At 44.9% G+C, this 12,174-nt stretch overlaps 1 protein-coding gene across 3 annotated transcripts in view; it reads right to left on the reverse strand.

Annotated features, from left to right (window-relative positions):
• LOC137535216 (gastrula zinc finger protein XlCGF57.1-like) overlaps positions 1–12,174 on the reverse strand; it is a 21,883-nt gene continuing 9,709 nt past the window's right edge. For all 3 annotated transcript variants that reach the window (XM_068257032.1, XM_068257030.1, XM_068257031.1), the window contains exons 4-5: positions 8,882–9,176; positions 1–2,443 (exon numbers count right to left, since the gene is read on the reverse strand). In XM_068257032.1, the coding sequence (XP_068113133.1) occupies positions 1,578–2,443; positions 8,882–9,176 (1,161 nt within the window). In that variant the 3' untranslated portion in view covers positions 1–1,577. The remainder of the gene's footprint in view (positions 2,444–8,881; positions 9,177–12,174) is intronic.

The following is a 12,174-nucleotide window of genomic DNA, read 5'->3' on the forward strand; positions in this document are numbered from 1 at the left end:
TGTTATTTTATTATCCTTTATTCTCATTCATACAACCGAAACATCAGAGAAAATATATACACAGAAGAAAAGAATACACAGCTTACAAAGAAGAAATAGCCCTTTCTGCAGGGAAAATACTGACTCGGCGCTGGGTGATGACCTCATATATAAGAGCCATAGGATCTCTTCAGCTTGCTTGTAATCTTTATTGAAGAGGTACTGTCCCCACCATATTATCTCTCCAAGCTTTGGAGCTCATCTATTGCACTTCAACCGGCCCACCTCTTTTTATAAACGTAATCTGATTACACAGCAAAACTATGCAGTGATTTACATGAGTGGGGGCTGGGCTTGTCTCAATGTGTCGTCAAACTGATATAAACCATCCCCATCATGCTGTTACATAATACAGCCGGGTCTATAAACAGAGGGGGGCTGGCAACAATATTATTATTAATTATCATTTAGTATTTATATAGTACAGACATCTTTCACAGCGTTGTACAGAGTATATATTGTCTTGTCACTTAACTTTCCCTCAGAGGGGCTCACAATCTACCATAGTCATATGTCTATGCATGTATTGTGTAGTGTATGTATTGTAGTCTAGGGCCAATTTAGGGGGAAGCCAATTAAAGAGAAACTTCAGCCTAAACAAACATACTGTCATTAAGTTACATTAGTTATGTTAATTAAAATAGATAGGTAATATCATCTCTTACCTACCCTGTTTTAAAAGAACAGGCAAATGTTTGTGATTTCATGGGGGCAGCCATCTTTTTGGTTGAAAGGAGGTGACAGGGAGCATGAGACACAGTTCCAACTGTCCTGATCACCCCTCCCAGCTGCGCGCTAGGCAACAAGAACAACAACATCAGAAATCCCATCATGCTTTGCACAGCATGAGGGGAAAAATGCCCGGGCAGATTTCTTTCATGGGGTGGAGCTTACCTTCTGTGCAGCTAAAACTGAGGCTTGGGTAAGAAAAACAAAGTTCTGATGCAGTCAAACTGTTAAAAAACACCAAGCCTTTTCAGTGCTGCTGAGTAGATTTTTAGTGCACGCGTATGCACGCACGCACACACACTTGTGGGAGTGGCTATTTGCTTACTTTTATTAAGGAGGGGACTACACAGTGCCCTAAACCTCCCTCCATGTTTTACCCCAACCTTGTTTTGGACACCAGAGTAGGGGAAGAGTCTCAAGCCTGTAACATTAAGACAAGGGTGCCTCGCATAGGTACCCCCCTGTGTTAACTGCTATGTGGTATTGCCCAGGGGCTTTGCAGGAGCCACAAACTCATGGGCTTAACCTCACTAGCCTGTATGGTAGATGAAAAGGCCAGGAAACAAGGATTGGGGGGCAGCATTGCTGAGTATTTTCTGGCAAACCCTGTAGCCGGAAACATTGCAATCCCTGGGTATGACAAAATAAATCCCTGATCTACCAATCAGTTTGCCTGTTTTTGGGATGTAGGAGGAGACCAGAATGCCCAGGGGAAACCCACACAGACAAGGGAGAACATACTGTACATACGCCGTGCAGATTGTGCCAGTGAGACAGTGCACATTGCTTAAGTTTGTTTGTCACCAGCATCACCTGGCATGAATTTTCTGATGTGTAATAAGATGAGCTTTACGTTTGAAACATTTTCCACACTCTGAACAGGAAAAGGGGCGCTCGCCTGTGTGACTCCTCCGGTGTGCAAGCAGGGCATTTTTATGAACGAAAGCCTTCCCACACTCTGGGCACGAAAAAGACCGCTCACCCGTGTGAATCTTCTCATGGGCAAGGAGGTCTCCTTTACGAATAAAACGTTTCCCACACTCTGAACATGAGAAAGGGCGTTCCCCTGTGTGAATGATTTGGTGCGTAAGCACGGCATCTTTACGTGTGAAGCTTTTCCCACATTGTGGACACGGGAAAGGGCGTTCACCAGTGTGACTTCTCTTGTGCGAAAGAAGCTGTCCTATATGTATGAAGCCTTTCCCACACTCTGAACAGGAATAGGGATACTTTCCTGTGTGTCTTCTCTGGTGTGTAAGTACGGAATGCTTACAAGTGAAACGTTTCCCGCACTCTAAACAAGAATAAGGGCGCTCACCTGTGTGACTCCTCTGGTGCTTAACAAGTGTTTGTTTATCAGTGAAACATTTCCCACACTCTGAACAGGAATAAGGCCGCTCTCCAGTGTGACTTCTCTGGTGTCTAAGAACACTTTGCTTTTTGGTAAAACGTTTACCACACTCTGGACAAGAAAAGAGAGTCTCCCCTGTGTGCTCCCTCTGATGGGAAGCAAGATGGGATTTTCTTGTAAAGCATTTATCACACTCAGAACATGGGAAGATCTCCTCCTTTCCCTGTATAACACCGTGTGGTGTACTATCTTCTGCATCGTCATCATCATCATCTGGAGGAGAGATAAGATGTCCCAGTGATTGCTTCTCGATGTTACGTCCATCTATTGGGAAAAGAATATCGTTATCAGCAGTATATTCTGAGATCATTTTGAAGATGTGTATAGTGTATTGAGTCTACATACGTCCTTAGACAAACATTTGACAGGTTTTGGAGCAGTCCATCTCCTCATGGGGGATCCTCAGGGTTATTTTTATTTTCTAAAGCACTTACTGAATGGTAGGTGCTCAGTCCAGATGCTAGCATAGTGTGAAAATGAGTAGGGATGCCATCTTTGTATACATTTTTCTAGGAACTGCTTTTCTTAAGAATAAAATAAATAATGAGAATCCCCCATAAGGTGATGGACTAGTCTGAAACCTGTCAGATTTTGCCCACCCTCTGTAGGTGACAACAACATAGGACAATTTCCATAGGAGTACATTTTAATCTGGGAGAAATGTACCCCTTATAAGTATGTGGACACACATATTTTACATTTTTTTATTTTTTTGGGAGGGATAGTGGTCCTTTAAATTAATTAATTAATTAATGGACTACATTCTCCATCATGCATTGTGGTGGCCAGGGCTGCATGATTTCAAAGCACTGCCTAGCACCCACATAGATGGTGGGCTGCATACACACTAGGGGTGGGGGGGGGGGGGGGGGTGTGGATGCTGCTAGGAAGCAGCTCATTGAATGCTTGCTGCCCCCAACAGCCCACACCATTTACAGATCTCCCTTAACCTCCCTGGCATTTAGCCCATAATGGTGACGGTGGGAAAAAGAAGATCAAAGAGGTATGTCCGTCACCATTATGGGTGCAGTAACAAGCACTCGCCACATGCGATTGTGGCGCTTCTCCCAGCCCCATCCACTTCCACTGACCACTTTTCCTCCCCAGGATAAGTTAGCCAGCTATAAGTGCCTCAGTACACATTGGCTAGCTATAGCTACTGCAGTATAGGTTCTCCCCTGCAGTGATTTCTCCCCCTCCTCCCTCCGTAGAGATAGCAGGTGGGCAGCCATTGCTGTTACCGTGCCACTCGCCTGCGCCCATAGTACTATCAGCTCGTCTTCTCTAGTCACAGTACTGTAGACAGAGAAGATTGGAGCTTGTGGCGTGGTCGGCGTGGGCGAGCGGCATGGTGAGTACCAGCACCACCCATCCACCCGCTATCGCTGCATGGGGGGGGGAACCACTGCAGGGGGGACAACACACCTATAATGGGGTACATGAAGCTAACTAACGTGCTGAGGCACTTATAGCTAGCTAACCTATAATGCGGCACCTATAGCTGGCTAATCTGTACTGTGGCACCTAAAGCTGGCTAACATGAACTGTGGCACCTACAGCTGTCTAACCTGTACTGTGGCACCTATAGCTGGCTAACCTGTACTGCAACACCTATAGGTGGCTAACCTGTACTGCGCCACCTATAGCTAGCTAACCTGTACTGCAGCACCTATAGCTGGCTAACTTGTACTGCGGCACCTATAGCTGGCTAACCTGTACTGCGGCACCTATAGCTGTCTAACATGAACTATGGCACCTACAGCTGGCTAACCTGTACTGCCGCACCTATAGTTAGCTAACCGTTACTGCAGCACCTATAGCTGTCTAACCTGTACTGCAGCACCTATAGCTGTCTAACATGTACTGCGGCACCTATAGCTGGCTAACCTGTACTGCGGCACCTATAGCTGGCTAACTTGTACAGCAGCACCTATAGCTGGCTAACATGAACTGTGGCACCTACAGCTGTCTAACCTGTACTGTGGCACCTATAGCTGTCTAACCTGTACTGCAGCACCTATAGCTGGCTAACCTGTACTGCAACACCTATAGGTGGCTAACCTGTACTGCGCCACCTATAGCTAGCTAACCTGTACTGCAGCACCTATAGCTGGCTAACTTGTACTGCGGCACCTATAGCTGGCTAACCTGTACTGCGGCACCTATAGCTGTCTAACATGAACTGTGGCACCTACAGCTGGCTAATTTGTATTGCCGCACCTATAGTTAGCTAACCGTTACTGCAGCACCTATAGCTGTCTAACCTGTACTGCGGCACCTATAGCTGTCTAACCTGTACTGCGGCACCTATAGCTGTCTAAACTGTACTGCGGCACCTATAGCTGTCTAAACTGTACTGCGGCACCTATAGCTGTCTAACCTGTACTGCAGCACCTATAGCTGTCTAACCTGTACTGCGGCACCTATAGCTGGCTAACCTTTACTGCGGTACCTATAGCTGTCTAACCTGCACTGCGGCACCTATAGCTGGCTAACTTGTACTGCGGCACCTATAGCTGGCTAACTTGTACTGCGGCACCTATAGCTGGCTAACTTGTACTGCAGCACCTATAGCTGGCCAACTTGTACTGTGGCACCTAAAGCTGGCTAACATGAACTGTGGCACCTACAGCTGTCTAACCTGTACTGCGGCACCTATAGCTGGCCAACCTGTACTGCAACACCTATAGCTAGCTAACCTGTACTGCAGCACCTATAGCTGGCTAACCTGTACTGCGGCACCTATAGCTGTCTAACATGAACTGTGGCACCTACAGCTGGCTAACTTGTACTGCCGCACCTATAGTTAGCTAACCGTTACTGCAGCACCTATAGCTGTCTAACCTGTACTGCGGCACCTATAGCTGTCTAACCTGTACTGCGGCACCTATAGCTGTCTAACCTGTACTGCGGCACCTATAGCTGGCTAACCTGTACTGCGGTACCTATAAAGTTCAGTGAGGGAAGGCGCCCTTAGAATGTATATAAGACCAATAATTCTAAGTACACTATATAAGTTGAATAATCAGGTAAGGAAGAGATGCTCTTACCGGCTATGAAAGGTAGATAGAGATAGATGGGGACAGCACAGAAGAAACATCTCTAGGGGGTACAGTAAACATGGCCTGTCACGACATTTTAAGGAATTCCACAATCAAGACTCCTCCACATTAACTTTCTGTCCGATCGAACAAATCTCTGAAGATGTCACCAACCGTTATGAAACTTTAAGAGCCAGAGAAATGTACTGGGTGTTCAAATTGAGAACTTTACAACCCGAGGGACTGAATATATGTCTTGAGCACAATCTGTGAACCTCATTGTGATTGATCATGTATCCTTATTTATCTCTATTCCTCTTACCCTCCTCCCTCCCTCCTTTCCTTCCCAACCCCCCCCCCCCCTTCCCCCCACCCTTGGTCCATACCCACACGCCCTCCCCTCCCCCCCCCCCCACCTCACCCTCTCCTCGCATTTATGCATTCACCGTTCTCCAATTGGTCATTTCTACCACATGCCTGTAATATTACGTAATACATAGCTATATCCCTACGGCATACTGTTTATTACATACATCTAGTATCTACATGTTTTTCCAGTTTACCATGCAGTCCCTTATTGTAGAATTTTAGGACCTTGGTTTATCTATTTTTATTTATTTTTTAACAGTTTATTTTTATCATGTTTATTCTTGTTACTAAGGGGGTCAGGTGTGCTCCCTACATAGGCCGGATGTCCCTATCTTATATATACATGGTTACTCACAATTCAATTGGGCACACTCCTTCCCCTTTAATATATTCAGTGTAGTCCCCGATCATACTTTCTATTACTACATTTACTAAATATATCCAGTTTCAGGCTACTACGTAGTGTCTTACCATTAGGTTTTAGATCTCATGGTTTATTATACATTATTCAATTATGTATGTTCAAACAGGTGACCTATAGAGACTAGATTTTCATTTCATATACACATTATGCTACATTTTTTGTGCAAAAAACTATAATACCCACAGTGTTCTATCACAACAGCACGTTATATTGCAAGAGCTCTGCTCGTAATTGCTAGTTCCACAGCAATTACGAGCAGAGCTCTTGCAATATAACGTGCTGTTGTGATAGAGCACTGTGGGTATTATAGTTTTTTGCACACCACATTCATAAGGTGACTGAAGCATTCTTGGCAATGTAGTTCCACAGCAATTACGAGCAGAGCTCTTGCAACTGGGCTGATATGGATATTGGAGGGACTGGATATTAGCATAAGGTTCCACAGCATGGATTGTTTATGATATGCAATACAGCCAAGAATTCCTCTGGTGAGCAGGGAAAGCAAGGGGGGTGTGTGATCCCCATCTAGCCCTGGTGATAGTAATCTTTATCCTCACGCAGTGTGTGTGTATGCACAAGGGTGTCACTGATGAGGCAATACTCACTATGAGAAGCTTTGGTTTGTTGTGCTTATATTTTTAAGGATCTTGGATCGCAAGAGCAGATGCGGACATTGGTGCGGCTATTTTGTATTCTATACTTGTGACTGGGACTTGTCTCTGTGTATAGTCAGCAGCCTAAAGAAAGTGGGGACTGAGCGCAACATCACGGTGAAAATCTTACTGCGGCACCTATAGCTGTCTAACCTGTACTGCGGCACCTATAGCTGGCTAACTTGTACTGCGGCACCTATAGCTGGCTAACTTGTACTGCAGCACCTATAGCTGGCCAACTTGTACTGTGGCACCTATAGCTGGCTAACCTGTACAGCAGCACCTATAGCTGGCTAATTTGTACTGCGGCACCTATAGCTGGTTAACCTGCTAACCTGCTGTGTGCTTCCGAAGACAGATAAGCACAGCATGGTGGGCGACACAGGACAGGTAATGTATAGATGCACACATCGGGGGTACATTTATACACTGGGGGGCAGTGGTGAGGTGGCAGACAAGGCCAATTCCCGAGAGATTTCATGCAGAAATCGGCCTGTGGTTTATGGGCAGCCGACAGATCTCTCTCTGATCAGATCAATCAGATTTGTCTCTTGGTCGAATCTGCCCATTGTTGCTAGATGTATGGCTAACTTTACATTCATGTTAGTGCAGGTTGAGCAGCTGCAGCTCGGAAATGTAAATTATTTTCTGGAGAAATTTTGGGGAGTAATTTTGAAATTTTATTTTGATTTGATTTTGTGTTTCAAGCTTCTATTATACTCAAAATGTATACTAGACGCTTTCTTGACACATCTTGGTAAGTTACAGGAAAAAAGGTTATGAAAATGAATTGGAAAACTTTTGGCCCAGAAATCCAGCAGAAACGGAACGCCGAGGAGGTTAGGAGGAGATTTACTTGACATATTTTTTTTACAGCTGTTCAGATACCTTTTTCACTCAGTGGGTCAAGCAGATGAATGCCTATCTTAAATTAGAGAGGCTAGTAAATGCTCATAGGGGCATCCAACTAGATTTAGTAATATATGGGTTAGGTGGCTTGAGACATCAGAGGCTGTGGATCCAGAATTAGTGAGGGACAAGCCTCTTGGGTTTATCAAGTGATAATGGTCGGTTCTTGGTAGGATGCCTTAATTATTTTTCTTCCTTTATTGCCTTTGATGCTATTCTACCTTTTCTTTTTTTATCTCTTGACTCATATAGTTGTCTGTTCTGATGGTTTAATTTGTGAATCTGCAATATCCCTGAGGAGAAATCAGTTCAGTAATTGACTCCCTGAGTGTGTGGGGAGGTGCACATAGGCTTACTGCACCTCCCGTGGCCTGGTGTCTGTCTCTGTTTAGGAGCTGTTCGGTCCAAAGTCCTAGTCAGCGGGGCGGCGCAGGATCAATATGTCCACGGAGTACTCCCACATTCCCATTGGAAGACGTGGAAGAAGGTGCCCACGTGGACATAGTGCACATGCACGCGCAGTATGTCCAGGTCAGAGGGCACGCGCAGTATGTTCAGGTCAGAGGGCATGTGAACGTGTACTCCCATGTACATACTGCTCCTTTGCCGACCAGAACTTTGGACCGAACAGCTCTAAACAGAGACAGACGCAGGGCCACAGGAGGTGCGGTAAGCCTATGCGTATCTCTCCACACACACAGGGTGTCAATTACTGAACTGATTTAAGACTGTTGAAATGTTTGTCTGCACTTATCTGAGGAAGGGGACCCTTAGTGGCCCCGAAACAATTGTCATGCATAGTGTTTGACGCATGATGAAATAAAACTACACTTTTTGCTCATTTGAGAAGCCGGTGTGCGAACCTATCCTTGGACTGTTTGGAACTGTATTGGAACTGTATTGGCTGTTGCTTTGCATCTAAGGTCCAGCACTCTAATATAAACGGAAAGGTGTGCCACTCCTAACCTTACTTCTGATTTAAGGCTAAAGGTATCCTATAAGTAATTGTGCTAGTTTATAGCCTAAACTGTGCCGGTATTTCTTTTTGTACTACGTCTGCGATTGGTCACCAAACGCTGTTGCTGTTTTGCCTGCCACCAAATGGCTTCTATACCTATGAATTTTTATCTTAATACAATTGATACATATATATATATATATATATATATATATATATATATATATATATATATATTTCAGTTTAGGAAGGGAGGGTAAATTGATCTCTTAACTTTTGTAATATCGGGACTCCTACTTCCCTGGTGTGACATTAATATTACAGTTCCATTCAATGCTTCTTACTTACCTTTGCTGATATCTACAGAAAATTCTTCCTCTTTAACTGTCACCATCACCACATCCTCCTCCGGAGAGACCTGATTTCCCATCTCATACGTCTCCTCTTCTTCTTCTTCCTCTTCTTCTTTTATTGTCACTTTCAGAACATCTTCCTCCGTAGACTGCTGATCACCCCTCACACACGTCTCTTCCTCTTTAATTGTCCTCATTACGTCACCTTCCTCTGAAGACAGATCATCTCTCAAAGATGTTTCCTCTTCTTCTTCTTTAACCTTGATTATCAAACCAACCTGATCTTCACTCTATAATCACAACATCATACAAAATAACAAGCCTAAGCATGATGGCACTACACCTAAATTATACATTATTCAAAGACAGTATTAAAACACATTTCCAAAGTTCTGCCACTTCCTGATTCATGTGTGGCCTTAGGAAAGCTGAGCTGCACCACTGCTGATGATAGCGTTCCTGCTTGTGTACAGATGAATGAAAGGACAACTGAAGCGAGAGGGATATGCATGCTGCCCTATTTATTTCCTTTTAAGCAATACCAGTTGCCTGGCTACCTTGTTGATTCTCTGCTTCCAATACTTTTGGCCATAGACCCTGAACAAGAATGCAGCATATCAGGTGTTTCTGACATTATTGTCAGATCTGACAAGATTAGTTGCATGCTTGTTTCTGGTGTTATTCAGACACTGCTGCAGCCAAATCGATCAGCAGGGCTGCCAGGCAACTGGTACTGTTGAAAAGGAAATAAATATGACAGCCTCCATATACCTATCGCTACAGTTGTCCTTAAAGAATATTATTTTTATATAGCGCTGACATCTTCCACAGCACTGTACAGAGTATATGATCTCTCAGAGGAGCTCACAATCTAATCATTACCATACTCATATGTCTATGTATGTATTGTGTAGGGCATGTATCATAGTCTATATAGGGCCAATTTTTAGGGGGAAGCACATTAAGTTGTCTGTATGTTTGGGAGGGGAAACCCATGCAGACATGAGGAAAACATACAAACTCCATGCAGATAGTTCCCTGGCTGGGATTCAAACTGGGGATCCAGTGCTGCGAGGCGAAAGTGCTATCCACTAGTACTGCTTTACCTTCTTGCTTTAGGGCAGGGCCAGACTACACACAAGGCAACTTATGCAATTGCTTTGGACCGAGTGGGCCTGTTTGGTGATCAGGTGTGCCACAGGGGTGCCTAAAATGCAGAGTAGTGTGTGGAAAAGTAACTTACATGAACTTTACATGACATTTGGATACAAGTCTTACTGACCATTAGGAGGAAGCAGCAGCGACGCAATCAGTCAGTCTCTATGACCCCTCCTAACCTCTGCTATGTGACTTGGGAGCTACATTACCTGTGGGGTGCTCTAAGCTTCCAAAGGGGGGCAAGTAGTATAGGCAGGGTACCGAGCGCTGCCACCACCCAGGACTATCAACCGCATGCTACATTCCAAGGGGGTGAATGTAGCCCCACAAGGGTCCCCCCCAACACCAGGGAGACCAGCCACACCTACTTCTAAGATGCAAAACCCAAAGAATGGTAAGTGCTCACTCTCAGGCAGCACATGGCCTATTTAAATGAACTGCAGGATAAGCCGGTCACTATTTAACCATTTTGCAGCTTCAATAGAGTTACAGTACCTCGTTTGAGATAAGTGCACCGCTTTTGACCTCAGTTGGCAGAACTTGTGCTGTAAATTCTTGGAATGCTTAGATGTCTCTCTCTGCTAGCAGAAAATATAGAAACTGAAAGCAGAGGTCCTCTCTTATTGTCTCACACTGCCCCCTAGTGACAAGTGGCCATAAATGCACATTACAGCAGTACTAATTAGAAGTAGGTAAGTAACAAAAAATAAATAAGCAAATGTGCTAAAATAAATTGGCCTGGAGCACTTGCAAGCTTCTAAACAGATTGGCTGCTAAAGGGTTAAAGGCGCAGCAAGTGTACCTGTACCTGCAGAACCAGATCTAGATAGGGCTGAACCAATGACACTATCTCCTCCGTTTCAGAAAGAAACATCAGTTTCCCATAATAATGCAGTTACTTGGCAGCAAGGGTGGCATGTGTCTCTATGCCCTCTTATGGCATGGCATGTGTCTCTATGCCCTCTTATGGCATGGCATGTGTCTCTATGCCCTCTTAGCTTAGAGCAACTTACAGGTAATGTGGTTCCGACACATAGCAATGGTAGGAAAGGGGCAATGAGAGATTGGGTGCACACAGCTCCCTGCTAAACACGTAATTGTGTAATTATGTGAAACTGATGTCTCTTAAGACTAATCCACGGGTGTTGCACTCCAGCCCTCAAGGTCCAATTTTGTCACACATTTTTGTCACAGTTCAAATTGATTGATGGGACTGAATCAGGAAACATGTGGTTCATTAACCTCCTTGCCGGTTATCCCGAGCTCAGCTCGGGGTAACCTGCGTAGGAGGATTTCTCAGGCCTTGCTGGGCCGATTTGCATAATTTTTTTTTCCTACAAGCAGCTAGCACTTTGCTAGCTGCGTTTAGTACGCGATCGCCGCCGCTACCCACCGCGCCGAGCCGCCTCCCCCCCCTGCGCAGCCTGGCCAATCAGGGTCAGGCAGCGCTGAGGGGTGGATCGGGATTCCCTATGACGTCCCGACGTCGATGACGTCATCCCGCCCCGTCGCCATGGCGACCGGGGAAGCCCAGCAGGAAATCCCGTTTTGAACGGGATTTCCTGCTTACTCCGATCGCCGGAAGCGATCGGAGTGGCTGCAGAGCTGCCGATGCTCAGCGGCTATCATGTAGCGAGTCCTGGGCTCGCTACATGATTTTAAAAAACAAAAAAACAAAAAAAAAGTGCTGCGCTGCCTCCTTGCCGGGGGAATTAGACCGGCACAGAAGTTAAAGGACAACTGAAGACAGCGGTATATGGAGATAAAAAAAGAGCAAAAAGTAGAGGAACTAGAACTACAGATGATCCCAATAACCACTAATATACAAATATATTCATAAATATCAAAATGTGTTTATTAATCAAAAAATAACATATATATTTTAAAAACAGCATGAGATGGCCATCCCGCCACAACCTCACACACACACAGCACTGACACAACATACAATCACACTATTGCTGGCCAAAATTTAAAAGGATTAATGGAACAGCGAGCAAAAAGGGGGAGTACAATACGCATTGGTCCCCTACAGTTCTCCTAGAAATGCAGATATCCACAGCAGCAAAGCTGTCAAAACGGAGAATAGTTCCAGTAATAAGCGTTGGGGTTGTTAGACAGCAACACAGT

This window comes from Hyperolius riggenbachi, chromosome 10 (assembly GCF_040937935.1).
Source record: "Hyperolius riggenbachi isolate aHypRig1 chromosome 10, aHypRig1.pri, whole genome shotgun sequence".
Classification (NCBI taxonomy): Eukaryota; Metazoa; Chordata; class Amphibia; order Anura; family Hyperoliidae; genus Hyperolius; species Hyperolius riggenbachi.